The 27,604-nt window shown below is 41.1% G+C and overlaps 2 protein-coding genes across 12 annotated transcripts; both read left to right on the forward strand.

Moving 5' to 3' along the window:
• The first annotated feature begins 4,071 nt into the window (after positions 1-4,071).
• On the forward strand, positions 4,072-9,722 carry cops2 (COP9 signalosome subunit 2). Of its 4 annotated transcripts, none has more exons than XM_035178295.2 (13): positions 4,072-4,240; positions 4,638-4,751; positions 4,843-4,920; positions 4,991-5,125; positions 5,209-5,298; positions 5,396-5,473; positions 5,575-5,779; positions 5,868-6,046; positions 6,244-6,296; positions 6,816-6,913; positions 7,011-7,093; positions 7,551-7,609; positions 9,129-9,722. In XM_035178295.2, the coding sequence occupies exons 1-13, from the start codon at positions 4,187-4,189 to the stop codon at positions 9,271-9,273; spliced, it is 1,371 nt and encodes a 456-aa protein (XP_035034186.1). In that variant the 5' UTR covers positions 4,072-4,186; the 3' UTR covers positions 9,274-9,722. The 4 variants fall into 4 exon arrangements, with proteins under 4 accessions (XP_035034186.1, XP_035034275.1, XP_035034356.1 ...); XM_035178384.2 differs by having other exon boundaries at positions 4,073-4,240; positions 5,000-5,125; XM_035178465.2 differs by having other exon boundaries at positions 4,074-4,240; positions 5,605-5,779.
• Positions 9,723-9,836: 114 nt separating this feature from the next.
• Positions 9,837-26,797, forward strand: secisbp2l (SECIS binding protein 2-like). Of its 8 annotated transcripts, XM_035177860.2 has the most exons (19): positions 9,837-10,172; positions 12,076-12,212; positions 13,700-13,932; positions 15,420-15,747; positions 15,865-16,024; positions 16,594-16,817; positions 17,617-17,641; positions 17,793-17,908; positions 18,650-18,760; positions 18,870-18,980; positions 19,472-19,639; positions 19,842-19,983; positions 20,193-20,368; positions 20,483-20,615; positions 20,712-20,874; positions 21,726-21,946; positions 22,288-22,466; positions 22,768-22,987; positions 23,439-26,797. In XM_035177860.2, exons 3-19 carry the CDS (start codon positions 13,772-13,774, stop codon positions 24,062-24,064), a joined length of 3,264 nt encoding a protein of 1,087 aa, XP_035033751.1. In that variant the 5' UTR covers positions 9,837-10,172; positions 12,076-12,212; positions 13,700-13,771; the 3' UTR covers positions 24,065-26,797. The 8 variants fall into 8 exon arrangements, with proteins under 8 accessions (XP_035033751.1, XP_035033270.1, XP_035033526.1 ...); XM_035177379.2 differs by lacking the exon at positions 12,076-12,212; XM_035177635.2 differs by lacking the exon at positions 12,076-12,212 and having other exon boundaries at positions 22,288-22,442.
• The last annotated feature ends 807 nt before the right edge of the window (positions 26,798-27,604 follow it).

Consider the following 27,604-nt stretch of genomic DNA (forward strand, 5'->3'; position numbering starts at 1 on the left):
CATTTGTTCAGACTCTGTTGTTGATGTGGACGCACCGCCACTGGAATGATGCATCTTACACATGCAACAAATGGGCGTCACCAGATCTGATGCGGAGCAATTAGAATATTTGTATGTTTCTGTGGGAAACCAGTCGACACCCGCAGCATGGCTTTATGTAAGAGATGCAATAAATCTGTCAGTGCACACATAAAAGATAATATGAGTGAGGAGCGTGCACTGTCTGTGACACTTCTTATTGCCTTTTGAGTTACACGTTAGTGTGTGAATACACTCTCCCCTCCAGCATCGGTGTTGGTGATTCATGTCTGGATATTGTAAATATTATGACGGCTTAGGATGATGGACTTGAGTTTTTCACCCACTCTCATTACTTTTTGGAAATAAACCTATGACACATAACTTGCACAAGCCGATTGCGTAAATTGTCGGAACAGTAGAGTAATGTCTTCAGTAATAAAATCTTTCATATGGTTGCATGTGGGATGGCCCACAGCGAGGCCGTAGAGGGATGTGACGCATGCCAGTCTCTACGTGTGGCCAAGACATTCACGCAAGATCCATTTAACACGAGTCTGGTTCACACGAGAGTTCATGGGATATTTCCAGTGGTGGAAACTAACAAGTTTACTCAAGCTCTATATCTAAGAATATTTTGGAGCTACTTCACAGTATCTACAAGGGATATTCACCATCTTGTCCTGTATTCTAAAAACTAATCTAGTCTACACTTCTGAGGGAAGCACTGAACTTGACCTGCCAGTGACTGAGCTTTTGGAAAACTGTCCACACCTTCAGTGGGAAAGATTCAGAACCTTAAGTACTCAGGGTCCATTGCATGTGTGTGTTGAGGTTGTAGTTTTTGTGTTTTTTTGTGTGAGCGCTCTCTGATTATTTCTGGTTTGTCATTGAGAGTATTCTCGCTACAGTTTCTGAAGTAGTGGTTGATGTTGATAAGCTCAAGACAGTACTATTACGTATGAGACCACCCAGTAAAGTAATTAAAACTATCCCCACCTTTACTATCTGCAGCGTGAGAGTGATCTTATCAATGTATCAATAGTTTTCAGAAAATAATATATATTATTCTAAAATGGCTCAATTTGGGTAATGATCACTTGATGAATTTGACGCAAATGCTTAAACAATAGGTAAAACTTTAAAATGTTACGTGTAACGTAACATTTTAAAGTGTTATATTATATATGATATTTTATAGAAACATCACTCTTCTACATCCAGGTAAACTTATATAAAAGTTATACTATAGAAACATCACTCTTCTACATCCAGGTAAACTTATATAAAAGTTCCATTATAGAAACATAATTCTTCTACATCCAGTTAAACTGATATAAAAGTTACATTATAGAAACATTTCATCAGTTAAACTATAAAGTTAATATGAAACATCATTTACGTTTAAGTACATTGAACATCACCATCAGTAACTTTAAGTAACATCACTTTCAAAGTTCACAATTTATCGGTAAATTTACAATCAGGAATAAATATCATCACTCTTCTACATCAGGTAAACTTATATAAAGTTACATTATAGAAACATCACTCTTCTACATCAGGTAAACTTATAAAAGTCCATTATGAAACATATCTTCTACATCCAGTTAAACTTATATAAAAGTTACATTATAGAAACATCACTCTTCTACATCCAGTTAAACTTATAAAAGTTACATTATAGAAACATCACTCTTCTCATCAGTTAAACTTATATAAAAGTTACATTATAGAACATCACTTTCATCAGTAAATATTAAAAGTTATTATAGAACATCACTCTTCTACATCCAGGTAAACTTATATAAAAGTTATATTATAGAAACATCACTCTTCTAAATCCAGGTAAACTTATATAAAAGTTACATTATAGAAACATAATTCTTCTACATCCAGTTAAACTTATATAAAAGTTACATTATAGAAACATCACTCTTCTACATCCAGGTAAACTTATATAAAAGTTACATTATAGAAACATCACTCTTCTACATCCAGGTAAACTTATATAAAAGTTATATTATAGAAACATCACTCTTCTACATCCAGGTAAACTTATATAAAAAACTATATAGTTACATTATAGAACATCATTCATCAGTAAACATATAAAGTAATAGAAATAGTTACATATGGATCATGACAATATCAAACAAAGTTACATTATGAACATCACTCTTCATCCAGTAATATAAAGTTACATTATAGAAACATCACTCTTCATCCAGTTAACATATAAAGTTACATTATAACATCCTCATCGGTAACTTATATAAAGTTCCATTATAGAAACATCCTCTTCACATCCAGGTAAACTTATATAAAGTTATATTATAGAAGCATCACTCTTCTAATAAATTACAGCTTCCATCAGGTAAACATATAAAAGTTACATTATAGAAACATCACTCCTCTACATCCAGGTAAACTTATATAAAGTTACATTATAGAAACATCACTCCTCTACATCCAGGTAAACTTATATAAAGTTATATTATAGAAGCATCACTCTTCACATCCAGGTAAACTATATAAATAAAGTTATATTATGAAACATCACTCTTCTACATCAGGTAAACATATACACTAAAGTTATATTATAGAAGGATCACTCTTATCAGGTAAACTTATATAAAAGTTACATTATATAAACATCACTCTTCTACATCCAGGTAAACTTATATAAAAGTTATATTATAGAAGCATCACTCTTCTACATCCAGGTAAACTTATATAAAAGTTACATTATAGAAACATCACTCTTCTACATCCAGGTAAACTTATATAAAAGTTACATTATAGAAACATCACTCTTCTACATCCAGGTAAACTTATATAAACTACAATCAGAATAAAAGTTATATATAAGATCACTTTAAATCAGGTAAACTTATATAAAAGTTACATTATAGAAACATCACTCTTCTACATCCAGGTAAACATATAAGCTCTATCCAGGTAAACTTATATAAAAGTTACATTATAGAAACATCACTCTTCTACATCCAGGTAAACTTATATAAAAGTTATATTATAGAAGCATCACTCTTCTACATCCAGGTAAACTTATATAAAAGTTACATTATAGAAACATCACTCTTCTACATCCAGGTAAACTTATATAAAAGTTACATTATAGAAACATCACTCTTCTAAATCCAGGTAAACTTATATAAAAGTTACATTATAGAAACATCACTCTTCTACATCAGTAAACTAACTATAAAAGTTACATTATAGAAGCATCACTCTTCTACATCCAGGTAAACTTATATAAAAGTTACATTATAGAAACATCACTCTTCTACATCCAGGTAAACTTATATAAAAGTTACATTATAGAAACATCACTCTTCTACATCCAGGTAAACTTATATAAAAGTTACATTATAGAAGCATCACTCTTCTACATCCAGGTAAACTTATATAAAAGTTACATTATAGAAACATCACTCTTCTACATCCAGGTAAACTTATATAAAAGTTATATTATAGAAGCATCACTCTTCTAAATCCAGGTAAACTTATAAAAGTTACATTATAGAAACATCACTCTTCTACATCAGGTAACTTCCACATAAAAAGTTACATTAAGAACATCTTTCTACATCAGGTAAACTATATAAAGTTATATTATAGAAGCATCACTCTTCTAAATCCAGGTAAACTTATATAAAAGTTACATTATAGAAACATCACTCTTCTACATCAGGTAACTTATATAATATAAAGTTTATATCATTAAATCAGGTAAACTATAGTAAATATAAAGTTATATTATAGAAGCATCACTCTTCTAAATCCAGGTAAACTTATATAAAAGTTACATTATATAAGCATCACTCTTCTACATCCAGGTAAACTTATATAAAAGTTACATTATAGAAGCATCACTCTTCTACATCCAGGTAAACTTATATAAACAGTTACATTATAGAAGCATCACTCTTCTTCATCCACTTCACTGCAGCTGGTGAATCCTGTTTTAAAGTAGAATGTCGCTTCTTATTATCTGAGACGATCCAACAGCGCCATCTATGGACGTGAAGCGGCTCCTGCGCCTCTGAGCCCTGCCTGACACACCGTCCTCTCACCGCCGCTGCCAAACACAGCACAGGCCGGGGCCAGCGTCTGTCTCCGCCGCCGGATAAGCTACATCGCCGACATGTCCGACATGGAAGACGATTTCATGTGCGACGATGAGGAAGATTACGACCTGGTATTTGCGACCGAGTTCAGACGAAACCTCCATGTTTGTGTTCCGCTGGGCGCTAAGTGCACAGTGCGGGCTGGGCTAGCTGTTTAGCTAGTTAGCTTGTCGGCTAATATTAAGCTGAGGGCGGCCGACTGTCGTTAGCCTCCTAGCGGGCTAACGGCAGTTGGCTATCGCCGCTAGGCACCTGGCTAATGTTAATAAACAGCAACCGAGCCGGGAAGCTAATTTAGGGGTTTTGCTTTTAGCCGTGTATGTGTCACTGTCCAGTCATCAACAACAAGCTGCTAAACAAGCCCTGGTAGTGGATAGTGAGACTGTTTGCCACGATTAGCGGTGTGTTAGCTAGCTGAGAGTTACTGGTGTGTGTTATTTCACGAACGTGCATGTGCTCCAACAACAGGAATACTCAGAGGACAGCAACTCGGAGCCAAACGTGGACCTCGAGAACCAGTACTACAACTCAAAAGCCCTGAAGGAGGATGATCCCAAAGCAGCGCTCAGCAGCTTCCAGAAGGTGGGGTGGTGGTGCTCCTTAACACAACATGTTGTCTGTGTGAGTCTGTTGTGACTTGTGTTGACAACTCTCGGTCTTGTGCTCCGCTCAGGTGCTGGAGCTGGAGGGAGAGAAAGGAGAATGGGGATTCAAAGCATTGAAGCAGATGATCAAAATCAACTTCAAGCTGGTATGCTGCGCAACATGTGCCGATGAAGTGAATGACTGTGTGATGAGTGATTGTTTTTCCGTGTATCTTGACCCTGCAGACCAACTTCCCAGAGATGATGAACCGGTACAAGCAGCTGCTGACGTACATCAGAAGTGCTGTCACCAGGAACTACTCGGAGAAGTCTATCAACTCCATTCTGGACTATATCTCTACCTCCAAACAGGTATAAACATGAGACGGAGTAATATCCAGAAACTTGGAGAATCAATTATTTGAAATGCTTAATCGTGTTTCCTATGTTGCTAGATGGACTTGCTACAGGAGTTCTATGAAACCACACTTGAGGCTTTGAAAGATGCAAAAAATGACAGACTGTGGTTTAAAACGAACACAAAGGTACACAAAGATTCTTCACTGGTTCCAGGTTATCTCATCATCATTTCCCAGGAAAACATGTGCTCATAAATGCTATTTTTTCATTCCTCCCCTGCAGTTGGGGAAGCTGTACTTGGAGAGAGAAGAGTATGGGAAACTGCAGAAGATCCTTAGGCAACTTCATCAGTCATGTCAGGTAATTAGGTCATTTTTAAAAAATTTATTTGAACATGCAATAACATCTTGCTTTAAATTGATATGTATAATTGCTATTTTGAATTCCTCATTATCTAATAGGTGATTGCTCTGTTTTTATATGACATGCAGACAGATGATGGGGAGGATGATCTGAAGAAAGGCACACAGCTGTTGGAGATCTATGCTCTGGAGATCCAGATGTACACAGCACAGAAAAACAACAAGAAATTGAAAGCCCTGTATGAGCAGTCACTTCACATTAAATCTGCCATTCCTCACCCGCTCATCATGGGAGTCATCAGAGGTACGATGGTGTACATGTAGCTTTGTGTGGTGTTAGTCACTGTTGTGGCTGTTTGCTGAACGACCTGTTCTTGTTTGCTCCCAACCAGAGTGCGGCGGGAAGATGCACCTGAGAGAGGGGGAGTTTGAGAAAGCTCACACAGACTTCTTTGAGGCCTTTAAAAACTATGATGAGTCCGGAAGCCCACGAAGGACAACATGCCTGAAGTACCTGGTCTTAGCCAACATGCTGATGAAGTCAGGAATAAACCCATTTGACTCTCAAGAGGTATAACATTTGTTTTACATGTTTACTTTTGCTTGTATGCAAGAATATGAAACAAGAGTTGCCTCATAAGTTTGTGCAGCCTGCAATTTTGATAAAGCGCAGGTCTGTGCCGGTGTGTTATCAGAATGAACTGCTGAATGTATATGAAGATTTTTAAGTTCCATTTATATTTTTTCCCTGTTTTTTTTTTTCCAAAGGCCAAACCATACAAAAATGACCCAGAGATCCTAGCAATGACAAACTTAGTAAGGTAAGCATGCAGTTTGGTAAGATGGCATTTGTTCATAACACAATTATTCTCCTCTATGTGTTGTAACATTTCATACTCGGCATTTAGCATTTGACTGTGCATTTTCGTGTCACAACCGAGTTGATGAGGAGTCTCATGTTATTGTTGATGGCAGAAATCATACAAATGGACCCACAAGGCAAATAATGAAAACTGCTCCTTTCATGTTTTGAATGGATATTTTATCTGTCTGACATAGATTCTTGACTTTAAAGCCTTCGGTCAGCGTTTCATCTGGACTTCTCATTCCCTTTGTCCAGATTGCATCCTAGTTTAACAGCTTGGTTGTTGTGCAGATGAACGGAACTTATATTTCCTTCCTACTCATTTAATAGCCAGGAATCCACACCCAAAACTGTGATAAGAATAGTGTTTACATACAAGTCTGACATTTTGCGATGTGTTTGGATGAGAGTTGTTCTGTGGCTCGCGGATCACAATGTACACACTATAACAACACTGGCTGTTTTTCCTTTCCAGCGCCTACCAGAACAATGACATTACTGAATTTGAGAAAATTTTGAAAACAAATCACAGTAACATAATGGACGACCCCTTCATAAGAGAGCACATAGAGGGTGAGTGGCGACCGGGACCTCAGTCCACATGTTTAATAAATCTATTGAAAAAGTGCTGTGCTTTTAAAGTTGCTGATCATGCGATGTTGTGTTGCAGAGCTCTTGAGGAACATTAGAACTCAAGTACTTATCAAACTCATCAAACCCTACACAAGAATACACATCCCTTTCATTTCTAAGGTAAGTCTACATCATCAAAAAATGTGATGTTGTCTTTACTCTATGATCACGTTCTTTCTGAATATTATTAGACAATATTTGCACTGAAGGCCATGTGACATTCTCCGACAAGGAAGTTATGGTTTCATTGAGGATTATTTTTCAATTTCTGTAACATTGTTAAATTGGGTGTTTTTTAGCCTTTTTTTTTTTTATTTCTCTATAAATAATGCAGAGATATTTATGAAAAAAAATCCGGCATATGCAGGCCAAATGCTTTTTTCAACACATACTCTATGTATTTATTACTTTACATACTTGCATGGTTTAATTTCTCCATGGGTCTTTTGTTAACACATCTAAAACAATGTTTACCACAGGATTTGCAGTACGTTGAACTTCTTTAATGTTAAATTAGACGAGTTGATCTACTTCTTAACAGATTTGAGGATGAGTCTGATTTGTTGTTGTGTTTCAGGAGCTGAACATTGACGTGTGTGATGTGGAGAGTTTGCTGGTACAGTGTATCTTGGATAAGTAAGTTTCACTCTCACGTTATTGGTGAGACATCTAAGAGATTTAATAACTACTTTCCTGTAAAGAGTTCTATTTCTTCATAGCAGTCATCATTTTGTCCAGACAGGCGTGAGAAAAATGTCTTGCAAGTGAAAGCCACAGATTACTCTCACTTCACAAGTACTGAAACTGTTGAGAGAAATATTTACCTCATCATTTTTACATTTGGCCATCATGCTCTGCGATGTTGAAGGGATTGTGTTTTTCATTATTACCACTCATTTAAATGCAGACAAATACAAATCCCTTGTTTTAAAAAAAAAAAAAACCCACAAGATTCTTTTCCCCCCTTCCGCAGGAACGCATGTGTGTGCGTGTGTCTGCTCGTCTCTGTCACTCTGTTTAAATATGTGTCTCATAAACTCCAGACCAAACCAAACAAGCACAAAGCAAACCCTAAGCACTGCACGGGTCCCAAGAACCTCTGACTAGTGCAAAGTGAGCGCAGGTCAGCGGGGGAGCGAGGTGGGAGGACAAGCGGCTGTGTAATGCAGCACGGTACAAGGACACCGGACATGCAATGTGCGCCTGCCCCGATGCAGAAACAACCATCCTGCAGCGGCGGGTCGGTCTTGTTTGGTACCTTCAGTACTGCAACAAAAGAGTACCGTGACGTTTTTAGAATTTTGGCATTGACTTGGTACCAAATTATCGGTTCTCGTGACATCCCTACATGCATGATTACAAATGTAAGGACATATGAAATATATAAATATACAACGGATTGCACATAAGCCATTGAATTGCACAGACAGAAATTAATTTTGCACTTAAGTGGGTTAAACCGGAGTTAAAGTGCAGTCGTGTGCAGGTGCTTCTACTGTGAGCAGTTCTGGTTGTACAGTCTTACTGCTACCTGAAGAAATGTTGTTTGTTTTCTTTTCTGCATTGTCTCACATGTCTACAGTAAGCAGCCAGATCAGATTTTACCTGCTTTCAGATGTGCACTGAACTCTGCATAATCTCCTGAAATTGTCCAGTCAGTCAGTTGCTGTGGACATTCTCCAGAGTGCCTCCTGCCAGACCCTGAGCAAAATCTCTGCATAATGTCAAAGTAAACTGATGTGAGAATACAGCAAGAAATAATCTGGAGGTTTCACCGTGAGCGCGTTGGCACGTTGATGATGTTTCCAACATGCGATGGACACAAAGCTGAAAAAAAGAAAAATAACACATATCTGCGCATTAAAAAAATTAGACATAGAGGAAGATAACAACTTGAAAAGAGAACGAGAATTAAGAGCTTTTGGGGATAGGGGTTGAAACGTGTTGATGTAAACAAAACAAATCTCTGCAGAGTCCGGACAGAAAATCCGGACCTTATTATTGTAGACATTGTTTCAGAGTTTCAGAGTTCATGTCTGAAACATTTTCTGTTTAAATACAGGAAGCTTCACAATACACATTTGATTTAATCTAATATTCTTCCAATTCAACATGTGTGGCCTTGCTGCTCACTCTCTGTTCTTTCTTTTCTCAGCACAATCCACGGCCGCATTGACCAAGTGAACCAGCTACTAGAACTGGACTACCAGAAGAGAGGGGGGGCTCGCTACACAGCTTTAGACAAATGGACAAATCAGCTGAACTCTCTGAACCAAGCCATCGTTAGCAAGCTCACATGATGGCATGTAAAGTCCGGAGACGAGGAAAATGGCATGTTTGAATACATCCATAACGTATGCTACTGTGCTTCTTCCAGTAAAACCCTCTGAGACAAGACACACAGCACAGGTTTTAAGAATGCCAACGAGTTGAAGAAGACTTGGAAGACGTGTGTTGTTTTGTCCCGATGAGAGGAAATCACCGACACTTATTTTTGTTTTTCATGTTCCCTGATTGGCAGATCCATGTGCAACACACAAAATGTTTCAGTTCTGTAAAAAAAAAAAATAAAAAATTACTTAAAAAAACAAAAGAGTCCAAATGTGTATGAAAACGTGTACACAGTATTTAATGTATACTGTTGGTAATAAACAGATTTTCTCTCAGCACTAAAAAGGATTCAGCTGCCTTTGGACTGTGTGACGGGATGAACGTGGAGTTGAATAAAAAACTGTTTTTAACTGATAAACGAGCCGCAAAGACACTTTTTCTTTCGCTTTGACTCGAATCCCTGTGTCCCCGATGATGTTTTACAGCCACACACACTCACACGACCGCTCATGCACATTTCTGAGCCAATAAAAAAAAACACACACACATAACAACAACGCTTTCTGGGCTTGAGCGGCTTCCGTTCCAGGTGACTCCCATTTCCACAGTGACAGCAGTTTGCTCCGCGACCACAGGCTGGTCCGAGCTCCGCCAGCTGACGCAGCAGCAGCAGCAGCAGCATCTAGCAACAGTTAGCAGGGGAGTCCGATCCTCGAGCCCGTGATGACCACCACCACCACCATCGCCCTTATTATCGTTTCTGTCGACGATGGAGAAGTTGAAAGGACCCAGCTCCTGACGTCCACACTGTGGCCGATGAAGGTTTGCGGCGGCGAGGCTGACTGACATGGACGCTAGTGACAATAAGGTAAAGAGTTTATTTTAACATCATTTCTTTTTTCCCCCCGTTGCTAACGCGTTAGCTTGTGTGTGGGGGTGGGGGAGAAGAGGGAAGATAACGTTAGTTTTAAAGCCGCCGAGGCCCAATTCTCTTTTGTCGTGAACGTAGTTTATATAACAACTGCTGTGGTGCTGACTCCACCAACAGATGTGTTACTTACATTACATGTAAACCCGCTCTTTGTGGGTTGTGTAGCACAACAGGGAGCAGCAGCACTGTTATTCCGTTTGGCTAGTGAGCTAACATCGAAACAGCTAACGGTACCCGCAGCTCATTATGAAATACAAAAACGGATAATGCATTTATTTCCAGTCGTTACGCTGCACGTGTGTTTATCCTTTTCTATAAAAAAAACCCCGGCTTCAATGTATTTTCATGACAACATTCACGCGAGTTAAACCCTTTAAAAGCGAGTCTGCGTTTAAACGTTAGCTTTCCTCCGCTAGCCTGCTCGCTAGCTAGCTGAAGCTAAGCAGCCCCAGCTGTCATGTTGACGGCGCAGCTCGTGTGTTCCGCGGAGCCGCGGGAGCACACACTGGCCCGAGACGTTTTTTTGTTTTTGAATGTGACCGTATGGAAACAGGCCCGGAGAGGGAGATTCCACAAAGAGGTTTCAATCACGGCAGGAATGTTGATCCGGAGAAGAGGTGTCGGTGGGGCGGACAGGTTTTCGTGACCGTCACGGGAGGAATGTCTGGTTCTTCTGCATGTATGACATTCCTGCGACGCTGCTCGCAATGCAGGAAGTTTGCTTGTGCTCGGTTTGCCAACATGTTATATCAATGGGTCTAAATACAGGACAGGCTGCACCTAAACATGTGCTATCTACTCTCAGATTGCAGATTAGTATCTTGCAGATGATGCAGAACAGTTCTGCTGCATGAAGATTATTAGCTCATCTATGTGTTTATTATTGTTGATTATTGTCTGTTGTTTTCCATATTTATATAAGTGAAGCTTTTCCAACAGCCATCAGTCCATTATCTACGCCCCGTATCCTATGAGGGAGAGCTGGAGCCAATCCTAGTTGAATATGTTTGCACAAAAATCCAACAGCATTAAAAAAACTACTTCCTCCAAAATTATCATGAATTTGTGCCAACTCCTCTCAAACCAAACCTCACAGCCTCCATGAAGGTAGGAGTCGTTGCAGGACTGTTGTATCAGACTGCAGTATTTTATTTTGTAGTAGGTGTTCCCAATAAACTGCATCTGCATGCTCCTGTACGTATACAGCCCACCCTGCTGCTGCTGCTGTACAGAAGCACAAGTGTATGGTGGTGGTACGTGGAAAGCAACTGGTGTGAAAAAGCATGGACAAACAGAGGCTTGTGAGATCAGTAGCCCCCAGTTGAACCTCCCCGAGTTCTGTCATCCCCAGCGGATGCACATCTGGGTCTGACCTCATTGTCTTTTTCACAATCGCCGCTATTCTCACCGACACAGAGATGCACAAAGACTCATGGTTGAATCAAGAGATTCGTCCTCGGACCGGCACTCGACCATTCTTCAAAAATCTACTTCTCTAATTAGTCAGCGTTCACAATTCAAGATTCACCATTAGTGAGCGACTGTGCACGTGGCCTCCATGCTGCGGCTTGGTATGTAATTAGCTTATCCTTTAGTACTGTCCCTACTTCATCCTCTCAAACATAATCCTATAACAACAGCCTTACTGTGCCATCGTGCAGGTTCAGACCAACCGCTGTGGCGTTAAATCCTTCCAGTCATATATCAGTCCAAGCATCTGTTTGTAATATTCGGTAGTTAAAAAAAAAAAATCTGTATTTATATTTGTAGTTTCGTTTGTACTGAACTGGCGAAACAGATTCCATTCACCATGACCTTTTTTTTTTTTTTTTTTCGGTAGGATGGATCCTATAGATCAACTAAGGAAAACTGAGGGATCCACCCACAGTCAGTAGCAGTGGAAAACAATAGCTGTCTGTCTGACATCCACTGGCCGCACTGTTCCTCTATTCATGCATCCCGACCACTGTTTCAGAAGTGAGGGGGCGTCTTTGTACTCTAAACCCTGTCACCTCTCCTCATCCTTTGCAGAATAGTAGATTATTTTGAATGGGACCTCTCGCACAGAGCTGCTAACTTGGGGTAGACCAGTGTCAACATGATGTTAAGTGAGGATCACTGAGAGGTGCGAAAGATGCTTCTAGACGGATAGCAGTGTTAATAGACAGTTAAAAAACAAAACAAGAAGGGCAGTTGTGTTATTTTTCGGTCATGGGAAAAATTAGTTGTTTGCTTCTAATTGTAAATGTCAGGTACTTCACTGTTTTAAAGTTTCATGACATGATCAACTCTATTTCCCAAATCTCTAAACTGAGAAAATTTAGGATTGTCACATTTCTATATACTTAACTTTGTCTGATAATCATGTAAAGAGTCTCAAATTAAAGTAAACATTATAGTTTGTTGATTAGGGGCCAACTGATATGGATTTTCCGGTGCTAACATTTCTGAAGACGATATATCAGCGAATGTAAACATAAAAAAATGGTCAATAAGCATAATGTAACGATCTAAAGGCTATGAATCTACTTTACTACAGAGCAGTAGTCTGCAGTGGTTGGTTGAGCTTGGGTTTCATCTGTGTTTGAGTCCAAAACCTGCTCTCACCTGATCTCTAATCTTTGACCTTTCTGTCTGTTGTATCATTAGTTTTCCACAACAGCCTGAGTGTTGCCTTGATATAATCAGCCTATAAATCTTGACAAGCATAAAACTAGACTGACTAGAAGAAGACCTTGAGTCAGTGCACAGTGACTAAATGAGGTCATTATTGGGCCTTTGGCTTTTTGACTGAATTGCTTTAGTGATTTTATTTTTGATTGGATATTTTTTGATTCCCCAAAGTTCCATGATACCTTCAACTCTTTATAAGGGCTTCAGAAAGAGTTATATGTTCTGCTCTAATCGGTCACTAGTGTATAGTGCATTGCCCTAAATAAATGAGGCTGTACAGCTCTCTCTGTCCCTGTCAGACATTCAGGACCTAAACATTCTTGGGCTCAGAAAGATTGTGTCATGCTGTCATGCTTGACAGCTGATGTTGGAAAGTTTTGTCTTTAGACCTAGTTTTATTTTAAGGCCTATCTGACTAACTAACCTGTTTGACAACCCAAATTACAACACCCTACAACTGTCCCATTTGTTAGGTAAGGAATGGCAATAAAATTAATATAATACTATCATGTGGTGTCTCACGTGGATACAGATATGGAGAAGGCAAAAAACAAGGTCTTGAAAAAAATGTAAGCAGAGAGTGTTGTGATTTACTTGAGCAACTTTATATCAGCAATTTGACAAATAGGTCTGTGCTCCTTCTCTCATAATGTCAGCTAGGATTGGCTCCAGCCCCCCCACGACCCTCAATGGATAAGCAGTGTAGCTAATGGATAGATGGATGGATGTTCTGTGCTCTTTGCCGTCGCTCATGGTGTGATAGTAATGGCTGCTCATTTGTCTCTTTGCAGGATGTGAAGCTTTCAGCCGAAGTGGAACCGTTCATCCCACAGAAGAAAGGTTTTGAAGGAACCCTGGTCAGCATGAGTCTTTCTGGAGAGGCCGGTGGTGGAGGAGGGAGCGGAGGTATCGGTGGTGGAGGAGGAGGGGGAGGAGGAGGAGGTGGTGGAGGGGTGGAAACCACTCCCATACCAAGCTACCTCATCACCTGCTACCCTTTTGTCCAGGAGAACCAAGCCAACAGGTACTGTTTCTCTATGGGGGGGAGAGATTAGGTAATGAGTGGCACTCGCTTCAACTTCATTAACTCTGGTTAAAGATAATAATGGATTTTGCCAATGCTGTCAATTAAGGCAAAATTATGGCCATTCCCTGTGGCACTGTGGGAAGTCTGGTGCCCCCAATTTGAACTGCCCAAGAACAATCTTCTCTCTTCTGGACCATTCTATTTTCAGCATAACTCTGTGTACTATAATAAGAAGAAGAGAACGCCGTGTCCCTGATGTTCTGCTTCACTAAAGAGATCACGAACACAGCCTTTAAACAGTGCACTGAGTGAGAGCCATTCGATTGCTCTGTTGTTTAAGACTGCTTAATTATGAATGGAAACCTCCCCAGAGTTCCAGAGTTTACATGGAAGCCCAGTTTGTGTTTCCAGTGGCTCTTTCTTTGTCCAGAGTGATCTGCTGTATCCTGCACACATCCGCTCCTTTGTTTCCTTCCCCACCATTTGAATGCAAGGAAATAACCCACTATAGTAAGCCGGCTGTGAAAATATCATCTGGATCCTTATCGAGAGCTTTCTCCATACTGCGTGACACTCCCTAACTCACTAACCATCACACACATCATGGGAGCCGCCTCCGTCTTCCTAAATAAACTTTAATCTTATTTTGTGGAGCACAAAAATAGTCTCCCCCGCATTATTGTTGTGTTTGTGTAGAAGAATACAATCTGAAAAGTGTTTTGAATAAGTAACACAAAGTTTTAGAAACCTTTGAACTTTTTTCAATTGGGTATTTGTCAATACAAAGTCTGATTTGACATACAATGTATATTGAATCTCTTCCTCTCTCACATAATACAGGCACATAGTGCAGACGTAGCCTAAGGCTGACCTACAGTAATGTATAACAATTGACAGCTAAATACTGTAGTTTTGTATTAAAACAAAATGACCTTTCTCACAACCTCAACTTTATAGTTTTGTTCAGTCTTGTGTGTTAATTTTAACTTTTTCCAATCAAGAGCAATTCAATTTTTAGAACATCTTTTAAGGGCCATACTTAACGTTAACTTTATCCATGCACATTCGTTCTTGCCCTTGAAAGCATGAACATGTTTCTGAGCTTGAATGATGCTCCAGATTGGCCTTTTCATAACAACGATCATGTCCACAAAACTACGCAGACTGACTTGTCTTTTATTTATCATAATTCCACATCTACTTTAGTTTTTTGGCAGTTGCCATGATGCCTGTTAATGACACATTTAACATGTGTGGGTTTTTTCCACCCTGAACGTCACGGTCTTTATGTCCTGATTTACTGGAGGAGGACAGTTAAGGTCATTGTGTTATTGGAGGACACTTGGATTTGATTTTGACCGCTTCTCAATCCCCCAGCTGCCTCTAATTATTAAATTTGTCATTTTCATACAGTCAGCATTTTCAAAGCACAGTATTCAAGAAATATTTGTAGAAATGAATTTTAACACTCTGCTGTTTCACAGGCAACATCCGATGTATAATGGAGGGGAGCTGCGCTGGCAGCAGCCTAACCCTACCCCTGGTGGACCGTACCTGGCCTACCCCATCTTGTCTTCCCCCCAGCCTCCTGTGTCCAACGAGTATGCTTACTACCAGATTATGCCTGCTCCCTGCCCACCTGTCATGGGCTTCTATCAGCCCTTCCCTGGCACCTACACGGGTCCTGTGCAAACTGGAGTAATCAACCCAGTCTCAGCAGATGTCGGGGAAAGGCCACTGCCTCTGGGACCAGCATATGGGATGGCCAGCCAGAGGGGGAGAGGCATGGTCAGATCTAACATTCTCCCAAAGGTACAGAATGTCAACAGCCCTATTGTGATACTGTCACATGTACGTCATAGGTCATTTGTTTATTCTCATCGTCACCTTATGTCGTCAGTAACCCTGCCTCTTTTTTCTCCCCTGTAGCAACAGTTGGGTGTGTGCCAGGCTTCAAGAGGTCGTCGGCCTCCAATGAGGAATGTAGCTGTGCAGAAGGAGGTGTGCACCATGGGGCCCGATGGTAGAACCAAGACCGTGATGCTGGTTGATGCAGCACAGCAGACCGGTAAAAATACTGTGGCAACAAGTAAATATGCATTTAAGTGCCTCCTTGTAGGGTGTATTACATTTTTTGACAGAAAAGTTTATTGCCAGGTTCAGTGTTTTTCTTGAGTCCTGCGGCTGAAAGGAAGTTCAGGCGCCAAACATTCATCAGACTGATAAAATTGGCAGCTTTACCCTTCAACAATAATTATTCCTGTCAGCGAAGCACAATGCAGCTAAGAGCAGTGTCTGGTCTTACAGGTTGTTGATGCTTGTGCTTAAGTTCATGAAAGACCTGGAATGCAGAGTTTCCAGTCAGAATGATTGACATGTCCAGCTCATGATGTAATCTGTGTCATCTCTGCTTCCGAGAAACCAGAGCCTGTGTAAATAACTTGGGTATTTCTGTTATGGTTTGATGACACATGAAAAACATCATAGAGTTAACTCCAGGTCAAAGTCTGTGTTCAGTGAGTCTCTGTGGATTAATCTCCAGCACGTATAATAGTTTTGAACTTACTTGCATGTTAAATATAGTTGCAGTATTATTCCACTCTGTCACACCGTGCAACAAGTTTACTTCAGGTCTAGTTTCTCCTCCCTTGCCCTCAGATTTCCCAGGTGAGATGTCAGGGCGATGTGCTGCGGAGCGAGCCAGTCCTCTGCTGTGGAAGAACCGAACAAAGAGAAGACGGGCGTCCCATCCAGCTGAAAACTACAACGAGCAGGGCACCTGTGAGGCAGATATAGACAGTGACAGCGGATACTGTAGCCCCAAACACAACCAGGGCGCTGGGGTAACACAACGACCAGCAGAGCATGCAGCAGCACCTACAGTATGTTGGCTACTATTGGGGTCAACTCGACCTCTGAATGAACAATGTTGTTGCATCAGCCCCAGATCCAACACGTTTTGAAGAAATTGTTTTTTCCCAATAATCCTGTAAACTGATTATGCTTCAGAACAGAACTGTTTTCATTCTGGTTTGGAGCAATGCTAAAAATTCACATTAAAAATGTGAAGCACAAAATAAGAATAGTTGGACAGATATCAAGTCAGGAAGTAGCAAATACAGCAATGCAATGTATTTTAGACAAAAACTAAATATGTGGACATTAGTTAAAAGATATATTTAATTCAAATCCTTTTGCTCACCTCCACCTCCCTCACCTGCAAAAAATCTATTAATAATATAGACGTCATGAACATATTTGGAAATTTAAACAAAGCTTCTGCTATGACGTTGCTTTGCTCTCTACACAGCAAATAGTCAAGTGTGTTTTTTGTATGATAGGTGGACTTAGCATGTTACCCCAGATTATTTCTTTGTGTGTCTAAATTTAATTTCAATTGAGTCACAGCCCGAGCATTTTTCTCTATAATACTTTTAAAGAGTTAAAAGACGTTACTTTCATAACAGGTTCTGAAGTAATGATGCTTGATGTCATTTTCACCTGGCAGAAAAACTAGGACATACCACAACACACAAGACTTCACTTATGGAGCAACAGTGACTGGCATTTAGTTTAATCCTTAAATTAGCTTTGCCCTCACATTGTTACTAGCATGTTTAACATACTCTAGATATATTAACTTGTCTCTATCCTTTGTATGTTTTTTGGTGTGTCGTACAGGGAGTAGAGGCTGGTGTCATGACATGTAAGTTTGAACATGGTGTTCCAATCTTTCCTTTCCTCATATCCTCACATCATGCTTTCATAGCCATAGTTATTATGCGCCCTGTATCTAATGTCTTACAAATTCATTTTTCTTTTACCTGAGAGTTACTATTGTTCTTTTTATTTGGTAGCAGATACCTGGGTGAATGTAGCCTCTCAGGCGACGCCAAAGTCCTGGGGGGACAGGAACGGCCAGTTTCACAGAGCGGAGCAGAGGAAGAATCCTGAACATAGAAACTTCTCACAGGTACAGTAGATCCCAGTGGAGTGGACACTGAGTAAAAGACTGAAAGTCACAGAGCAAGTCCCCATTCAACTGTAGGGAACAGAGTCCAAATGATGATAGTGGGGTTTGGGATAAGAAACAAAAAACGCACTAAGACAACAAATAAACAGCAGTTTACAACTGAAGACAATCGTTTCAAAAGAATAAATAGAAAATAGAAAAGTGAACAAGAAGGCACTGCAGTTTAACAGTCAGACTTTTTCCTATTGTGGTTTTGACTTCAAAAACGTGATGTGCAATATTAGCATACCTTGCTTGCTAAAATTATAATTCTTGTAATTATCTGACAACCCTGAAGATTTTTATAAATGCTAATCATACAGTATATTTAGCATGAATCATTAGCATAGTGTTGTTTTGGTGGCATGTGAAGTTAGAATTTTTCAGAATATTTATTGAACCTTTTGTGTGGCTAATATCCAGTCTCACGTCCCTGAAGTTTGAGCAATCTATCAGAACTTCAAAAAACGTCGCCAGTTCACACATCACTTACATAAAAGTAGTTTCCCTCACACATAGCAGTAAACAATAAGATAAAAATAGGAATATATACAAAGAGTACAAAGCCACTAGGATTGTCTGTGTGTTAGTCTCCTCTCTTACAATGTTGCAGTCACCAGACTCTATATGTGCACAAATCAAATACACAGAGGTTGTTGAATAGCAGAATCCTGTCTGACTCCTCTGTTCTCTGCCTTTCAGGATTTCCACAGTGGTTATCCAGGGCGTTTGCCACCCAACCAGTCAGAACAAAGACTGCAGCCAGCAGCGGCCACTGGCACTGAGCTCACTCCAGAGCCCCTCTACTTTGAGGTCAGCGAAGGTTTCTTGTGAATTTCATTTCAATGACTCACTGTTAACATCAAAGGCTTATGTTAGGTTCTAGTATTTTGTTTTGCTTAAATATTTTCTACTTGGTCAGGATGAAGATGAGTTTCCAGATCTTGCTTCTGGAGGAGCCGTCCAACGTAGCACCAAACCAGAAGCTGCTCCAGCCCAGATACACACGCAACCCAAACTGCCCAAAAGCCTGGTAAGAGAAAGTGCCTCCTGAAAAAGTTCTCGGTATATTTACTGTTTGCAGAGTAGTGTTGTCACAATACCAAAATTTAGGTTTCGATACCAAGATCTGAATTTCGATACCGATACTTTTTCGATACTATTTGTAAAAAAAGAGAGTTGCTCTGTCTGAGCAAGTGGCACCAGACTTCTGTGGTAAAAACAAATGGGTTAGAATGTAAGGAAACGCAGCAAAAAGCCTGAGTAACAGTTTTGTCTTAAACCAGTAGAAGCTTGGAATTAGCATTAGCTGCTAGCACTTACAGTACTTGTGTTGACTGCTCCTCTTGATAACTGTTACTGCAAATGGTGCCTTTCTGAAATGAGTAGCAAGGTGTGGTGCCCCTGGCATATTGTGGTCACTGTGGATGGGATGTTAATATCAGACAGGGAAGTCTAATCATTGACATTTGGGACCTTTAGACCCGTACTAAACACTCGCTTGTGTCTCTACATGCATCACAGCTGGATAACCTACCAGAAAACTCCCCTATCAACATTGTGCAAACACCCATCCCCATCACCACATCTGTTCCCAAGAGGGCCAAGAGCCAGAGGAAGAAGGCTCTGGCTGCTGCCTTGGCCACTGCACAGGAGTACTCTGAAATCAGCATGGAACAGAAGAAATTACAGGTATTTACCTGTACAAGTATGTCTGCTGGTCATGAGGGTTGGGTTCACACAACAATTTGAATGTTACGACCTACTGATGCATTTCTGTGCCTTGTTTTATCAGTTCCGCTCTGTCCGTCTTGGCCTATGAATTGATCTCCACTTGTATTTGACTGTTTCAAGGTAGTGAACATGTTCTGTCAATTCTTTCCTCGCCTGGCAGGAGGCATTCACCAAAGCAGCCGGGAAGAAGAGTAAAACCTCCGTTGAGCTGGACCTGGGAGACATGCTGGCAGCTTTGGAGAAACATCAGCAGGCTGTGAAGGCCAAACAAATCACCAACACCAAACCACTGTCTTTTACAGGTATTCATAAACTCTGTCAGACATTAACGAGTTGCATGAAATAAAAAACATTTTAAAATACTATATCCCTGCATTAATTTACAATAAAGGGATACACTGTCTGGTAAAGTAACTGTGACTTAAAATAGCCCGAATTACCGGCTAAATGATGAACCTCTGTAAACATGGCCACAGTCGCACTCTGCTGACTTTGTCCTCCTTTTCTCCAGTTGGAACAACCACTCCATTCCACAGCTCAGGCTTGACCCACGTGCCATCCATGTTGAAGATTCATCAGCAGCCGTACTCGGCCCCACATAATGCCCTGGATTCCACTGCACCCCGCATCAAGAGAGGGAAGGAGAGGGAGATTCCCAAAGTCAAACGGCCAACAGCCCTGAAGAAGGTTGGTGATTTCAGTTGACGTTATAGATTTAGGAGAGGTGGGAGGATGATGCTATTAAGATGCTTTGTAAGAAGCCTTGTTTTTTTACCTTCTGTTTTGTACTTTTTTTTCTAGATCATCTTGAAGGAACGTGAAGGGAAGAAAGGGAAGACGAGTGTGGAACAAGAGTCCTCAGGCCAGGAGGAACATGGAGATGAGTGTCTACGTTTTACTGATGATCTTACACAAGAGCCTGCCTCTCAAGAAGGTGAGGCCGATTCATTATCAAGACACTTCGAACCTATATTTTTTTTTATCCACTAAACAGTTCCTAATTACTTCTGGTCCGTTGTTTCTACCACAGAGAATGGTCTGAGTGTGCCCAGTGATGCGTCCCTTTCCCCAGCCAGCCAGAACTCTCCGTACAGCATCACTCCAGTGTCCCAGGGTTCTCCTGCCAGCTCTGGCATCGGGAGTCCCATGGCTTCCAACGCGATCACCAAGATCCACAGCCGACGTTTCAGAGAGTAAGTTCACACTCTTATCCCACATGGAGTGAGAAACGGGACGTGGAACAGGAAAGACCTTTTGTAGGAATCCCTGGCATGAGAAAGTCTGAAAAATGCAGAATGTGGTGACAAAAAAAGGGTTTGAGAAGCAAATATTTGTCCCACTCAAAACTCGCAGAGCCTTGGCACTGAAAGTTAACTGGTGTTTTTAAGGGCGGAACTGTACAATAAAGAATTGTCGCATACGACAAGGATGCCTAGCACACTGTTCCTTCTCAGCAAAAATGTATGCCAGTGGTCACAAACACAGCTTTGTCCTTCTGTGTCCTCTGCTGTCGGCCTTTTGTCCCAGCCCACCCCTCTCGAACTGATTTTGCATTTAAAGCCTCCAAAAAGCCTCAGTAGCCAAACGCCGCCCCTCCGCTCTGACCAGCCTGATGCTCTTTCCTCAGACCGCTCTATGTCAACCTTGTGAAAGATATTTAATTTACTACAAAGTTAGTAGAACAATGTTTTCTGGTGTCAACATGACAAAAAAAGATTTCATGAATATCTGTATAAACATGCAGGGAAAGTAATTTTAAGGAAGTCAACAATCATCATATATCATCATAATAGTGATTGTATTTTCAATTACTTGTTTGGTCTGTGAAGCTTTAGAAACTTTCTCAATGGCTTGTTTTGATAAGCCCACACTCCCAAAACCTGTAGATGAAAATCAACAAATCACGATTATGGGAGCAACCACTACACATTAACCTCAGTGTTTCCCGATTAATTACCTACACTGTGGCAGCCTGTCATAACATGTTTTGAATACCTCCATGATTTATTTTCCTCTGCCCTCTCACGTCTTCTTTTCTCCACAGGTACTGTAACCAGGTTCTGAGTAAGGAGATCGACGAGAGCGTGACTATGCTGTTACAGGAACTGGTTCGCTTCCAGGAGCGGGTCTACCAGAACGATCCCACCAAGGCCAAGTCCAAACGCCGCCTGGTCATGGGTCTCAGAGAGGTCACCAAGCACATGAAGCTGCACAAGATTAAGTGTGTCATCATCTCTCCAAACTGTGAAAAGATCCAGGCCAAAGGTGAAGAATTTCACAAACCCATCTACTGCAACAGCTTCATATTATTGATCAGATTGTCTGACTGTGCTGTGAACATGTTTAAAGCTGCAGAGAAGTTTCACCTAAATCTGCAGCCTCCTTTGACTTGTTTCTTGAGCTTTTGAGCGAGTCGCAGCAGCTTGTTCAGCATTCCAGCTTCATCAGTCACACATTAATAGATGCCAAGTTCTGCAGCCCTCATTTTAGAAATGACCAAAACAGCAGGGTTTTCACTCACTGTCAAAGTCATTGCCTTCTGTTCTTTTTGTTCATTTCTTGAATTTGATTCACTTGAGTAATACTAATTATTTCCTGTGTTTCAGGTGGTTTGGACGAAGCGTTGTACAATGTGATTGCCATGGCTCGGGAGCAGGAGATCCCATTTGTTTTTGCCCTGGGCAGAAAAGCTCTTGGTCGCTGCGTCAACAAACTAGTGCCTGTTAGCGTGGTCGGCATTTTCAACTATTCTGGAGCCGAGGTAACGCACTGGCAGCCAATAAAAGTAAAGTTGTTATAAATTGCTTTCTATCCATCCACCCACTCACCTAACCACCCACTCGTACATTCGTCTGATGAACTAATCTAGATATAAAATACAATATAGAGCTGTAGAGACATATAGGGACCTTGGAGCAGCTTGTGTTTTTTATTTATTAACAACACCAAGGCGGTTGTTTTCCCTGTCTGACATTGACATTTTCACTTTTGTAACACATCAGACTTATTTATGGCTGAGAGCCATTGAGTTTCCGTATTTTTTTTTGCCTCTTTGTAACTCGATCAAATCCCTCCACCTCCTTCAGGGTCTCTTCAACCGTTTAGTCGCTCTGACAGAAGAAGCCAGGAAGGCCTATAAGGACATGGTGTCAGCTCTGGAGCAGGAGCAGGCCGAGGAGGCGCTGAAAAATGACAAGAAAGTCCCACACCACATGGGGCATTCCCGTAACCACTCTGCTGCTTCTGCAATCTCCTTCTGCTCCATCTTCTCTGAGCCCATCTCAGAAGTCAATGAAAAGGAGTATGGTAAGATCCCTCATTTCTGTCTCTCTGCTTTTCACCTTTGTCATAGTTCTTAAGGGGTATCTTTAATGAGAATTATTCCAATTATGTACTTAATTAAAAGTGTAAGGATGGGATTGTGTGTCTTGTGTCTTAAACTAAACCAGAGGTCCCACCTTCAGTGTCTAGTTGGGACCTCTGGTTTAGTTTTAATCTTTATTAGATTTTGTCATTTCTTTTATACAAAACCTTTGTCTGAAAAGTAACTAGCAACTACACCTGTCAGATAAAAGCTGCGTAAAAAGTTCATCCCTCCGACATGTAGCAGATTAGAAGTATAAAGTATCATGGAAATAAGTGCAATTTCTTCCAACTACAGTACAGAACTCTGAATTAATGTCCTTTGCTTCGACCCCTGACTGTAATTTAGCTGAGATAAGAAAATTGAGCCTAACAAATGTATTCATTTCACCAGAGACCAACTGGAGGAGTATGGTGGAGACTTCAGATGCTCCAGAGCCTGTTGAGGCTGAGCAGAGTCGCCCTGCACCTCCCACAGTCTGCCAGAAGGAGAGTGAGCCGCTGGCAGCCCCCACCATCGCAGCTCCGTCTGCCTCCACCGCTCTCCAGTCCCGGGCAGGGCCTATGACGCAGGGTACCGGTGAGAGAGATGAGGTGCGGGTGGACGATCGGCTGGAGCTGGCCTCACAGCAGAGCACAGAAACGGGCTCGTTGGATGGAAGCTGCAGGGGTCCACTGAACTCCTCCATCACCTCCACCACTTCCACCCTCGTCCCCGGGATGTTGGAAGAGGCAGAGGAGGAGGAAGAGGAGGAAGAGGACTACACCCCTGAACCTATTTCTGTGGAGGTGCCCACCCTCAGCAGCCGCATCGAATCCTGGGTGTCAAAGACCCTGGAAAACCTGCAGCTGGGAAAGAGCCAGGAAAGTACGGAGGACGAGGAGGAAGAAGATGAGGAGGAGGAAGAGGAGGAGGAGAGAGGGCAGAGTGAGGATGAGGAGGACCTCGACTCAGCAGACATCGCAGAGACGACGTCGGAGGACCAAGAGCAAGTGGAGGCTAAGAAGGTCACTGGCTGAAACCACTTGTCCTCCTCCTCCTCCCTCTTTTCTTACATACAGTCATCCGCTCTGTCCTCTGGCTCTCACACATCCCTCTTCACAGCAACCAGCAGCTTCTCTCCTCTGTCTCTAACCCCTGACACTTAGACATAATCTCAGGTATCCAACCAACTGACCAACACTCACACGCAGCTCGTTAACGTGTCACGGAGGAACCGACCAACTTACAAACACACAGGCTCGCAGACCAACCAACAGCCAACACATTATGAAGGATAGTAGTGACATTTATTCTGCCCACAACCTGCTACACTTGAAATCAGAGGGAAGCTTTTGATTCTCCTCCTCTTTAACTGAACTCTTTTAGAGCCGAGGACTTTTCTGGGAGCAAGTGATGAGCGCTAAAGAAATGTTGCTGTCAGTAGCTCACAGAGAAGGAAGGTTGGAACCTTTCCGCTCCCATCTTACTTTAAACAGAGCCCAGGAAGGTTTACAGCTCTGCAAGTATTTGTGTGTGTGTGTGTGCGTGTGGATGTGTGTGTGTGCGTGTGTGTGTGTACAGACACATGTAGTTTGCATTTCTTTTGCTGTGTTTATTAGTTTTATTTATGTAAATAACATGTGTTTTTCTCACCTCACTGAGGGCAGGAGAGACGTGCATTTCTTACGCTACATCCATACCACTACATTTTCGTTTGAAACTCATCCCTGCTGCAGATCCACCTGACATCCACACTGCTCCGGCATTTGAGGGGGAAACAATGACATAGACCGCTTGCTGATTGGCTCTTTTCGGCCACGACGTAACTTTTGCTGATGCGTCAGGCTCCTATCACATGACCTGACCCCCTTCTAGAAGAAAACCACCGGCATTAGCCTTGATTATCAGTGTAGAACACAACATGGATAATTAATTACATGTTAACTGTTGTGTTTGCTAACAGCTGTTGTGAAGTTACATTCTTCATTTTACAACGTCACGACTGTCGTAGATTCCTGATTACTCTGGCAGGTGCGTGCCCAGTGTGTGTGAGTGGTGACGTGCGTTTTCAGGCGTGTTAGTATGAACAGGGATTAAAACTCTTCATAGAGCCAAAAGGCTTTTGTGGAGAGAGATCGTTTTAGCTTGAAAACGCCATTTCCCTACCTAAACGCTGTCGTATGGATGTAGCTCGTATCCCTGCTTGGTTGGTATTTACTTTTCCTCACAGAACATTACAGTGTCAGGGGTTCTGTCTTTCTACCAAAACCACTCCCACCCATCAGTCTTCTGAGAGTGTTTTCCTTTTTTGTTTTCTTAACATTCAAATTAATTTGTTTTCCGTTCTGTATTCAGATGATTCAAATGACTTAACTTCCAAGAAGCGAAACAAGCTTTGTGTGTGTATATAACCTCTTCTCGGTGGTTCTACTACGGTGTGTAATGGTGTGTCATTGATTTGCTAAGTGTGAAGCTGTTTGGGGTTTGTTTCCTCTGACTGGGATTGACCTCAGTTCCCATGTGCTGCCTGTGCTTCATAAAAAAAAAAGAAAATGCTCCTCCTCTTCTCCGTGGTGGTGTTTGTTCTCAGATTGGGGCGGAGCTCTCCAGCTGTCTCTCACCAACCTTACCTGATTCATCACTGGTGGCACGTCAAGTTTAGTGTTGAGCACTGTCGCCTCACAGCAAGAAGGTTCTCCCCAGTTTGACCAGGGCCTTTCTGTGTGGGGTTTGCATGTGGGTGTACGCTGCCTCTTGCTCAGTGTCGGATGGGATTGGCTCCTCCTGCGGCCCTTAAAGGGCAAATTGATCTTTTTAAGTCAAAAGTATGCAGTTTGTATTTAAGTTACTCACTGGAGTCATTAACAGCAATATTAAAGTACTGGGCAAAACAAACAAACACTTAAATCAAATTAACCTAAAGGACAAGCTAGTGTTTACTCGTCTTAATGAAGTTTACAAGTGCCCAAGCCTGTTAAAAAAAAAAATCCTTGTAGAGCTCAGACTTTTTCTCGGCACCCGACTGCAACCTCCAGTTTAAAGTCGCGTCACCACAGCTGAGATGCTCTCTCCTCCGGGCAGAGTCGCCACTGTCAAACCAGTCACCCCACAGTCATGCACATGCTAACGATAAACCCTTGTAAATACAAGTGTACAAAAGAGACTTTGATTTTGCATTGTATCAACAAAAACAAAAAAATTACAGTCGTCCTGTTCTTAAAGCCATTTGATAGTTAGAACATTTTAACAGTTGGAATCCAATTTGATAAAAAGGTATTTGATAGTGAATCATGGTGAGATCTCAGCCTGTCTATGATGGTGCGCCGTGTATATGCAGTATGTCGGGCTGTATGCAATGTGAAGCCTGAGATAGGAGATGACGGTGTACTGAATGTCTTACTGATGAAAGTATTTCTGGTTTGATTCAAGGTACGCTGTGTGTAGGCTTTTTGTTGCCATGACTTCCATCACAGTGTTTGAAGTATGTTAATTGACAGCAAGTGTGTATTTTTGCACTATGTAAATATAGTACTGGTTAAGGTCTTGTAACTAATGTGAACAACAAAAACACACAACAACAAAAAAAAACGGTTCGATGAAGTACTTTTTTCAGCGTGTTCCTCGTCTTTATATGGATATTTAAGGCCGTCTCCTTCAGACTGTACATCACTAGCATCATTGTTAGAGGCTGTTTCCCATAATCCTGTTATCGCTCTTAATCTATATGAACAGGTGATTAACATCATTAAAATGTCTGTTTAAGTACATCATTGGATTGTTGCCTCATGCTTTGTTCCCCCGGGAGTTTCATCATGTACAGAAACTAGTTTCTGTACAACAACAAAAATAGTTTTAGTCTCATTTCGAGGTTTTGAAGCTGTTTCTTTGTCTATGAGAGTAAATGGACTATTTTCTGTTTTGGACCGTTTAGTAAATAAAACAAGTAATTAGATCCAATCCCGCTTAGCTCCAAGAAAATGTAAGGGCATAAATATATTTTCTAGTATTTTATTGACAAAACTAGAATGGTACAACAGTCCCCTTTAAAATCAGTCAAACTTTTAAATCAAGATACATGAATTATCATAAAATTTGGTGAAAATGTCAACAAAACAAAATCTTTAAAAACATCTAGATCTGACTCCTTTTCTGGATCTTCACCAAGATGTAAAGGCTTCTTCCCTGACCCATACTGCATGTTTCTACCAAGTTTTGTGTCAATCTGTTCTGTAGTCTTTGCGTAATCCTGCAAACAAACAAACAAACTTAGATGAAAACACAACCTCCGTGGCGGAGGTAACAACGGTAACGCTGCTTAATGGAGAAATCAGCCATAAGATTAATTGATCCTAAAATGAATTTATTTCAGGCCCAGATTGCAGTTTTACTGAATGACCACAAGGAAGTGACAAAGCTCCTCTGCACAGAATTTGAATGCACTCATATCTTAACTTCCTATTTACGTCAAGTTACCTGTAATCACGTTGTTATGGAGAAAAATCCAGATGTCAGAAATACTTATTCATGCTGAGTTATATTTGTGAAGAATGAATCTTCCGGTTTACCCTCCCTCCTTT

The sequence above is a fragment of the Hippoglossus stenolepis genome, chromosome 1 (assembly GCF_022539355.2).
Source record: "Hippoglossus stenolepis isolate QCI-W04-F060 chromosome 1, HSTE1.2, whole genome shotgun sequence".
Classification (NCBI taxonomy): domain Eukaryota; kingdom Metazoa; phylum Chordata; class Actinopteri; order Pleuronectiformes; family Pleuronectidae; genus Hippoglossus; species Hippoglossus stenolepis.

What these genes read in the sequence shown, in the direction of transcription:
- cops2 (XM_035178295.2), top strand. Translation starts at nt 4,187, where the DNA reads ATGTCCGACATGGAAGACGATTTCATGTGCGACGATGAGGAAGATTAC. An exon ending in AACTTCATCAGTCATGTCAG is followed by an intron (nt 5,474 to 5,574) that starts GTAATTAGGTCA and finishes ATTATCTAATAG; the next exon opens with GTGATTGCTCTGTTTTTATA. An exon ending in GTACAGTGTATCTTGGATAA is followed by an intron (nt 7,610 to 9,128) that starts GTAAGTTTCACT and finishes TTCTTTTCTCAG; the next exon opens with CACAATCCACGGCCGCATTG.
- secisbp2l (XM_035177379.2), top strand. Translation starts at nt 10,152, where the DNA reads ATGGACGCTAGTGACAATAAG. An exon ending in TAAAAATACTGTGGCAACAA is followed by an intron (nt 16,025 to 16,593) that starts GTAAATATGCAT and finishes CCTTGCCCTCAG; the next exon opens with ATTTCCCAGGTGAGATGTCA. An exon ending in AGTCAATGAAAAGGAGTATG is followed by an intron (nt 22,988 to 23,438) that starts GTAAGATCCCTC and finishes TCATTTCACCAG; the next exon opens with AGACCAACTGGAGGAGTATG.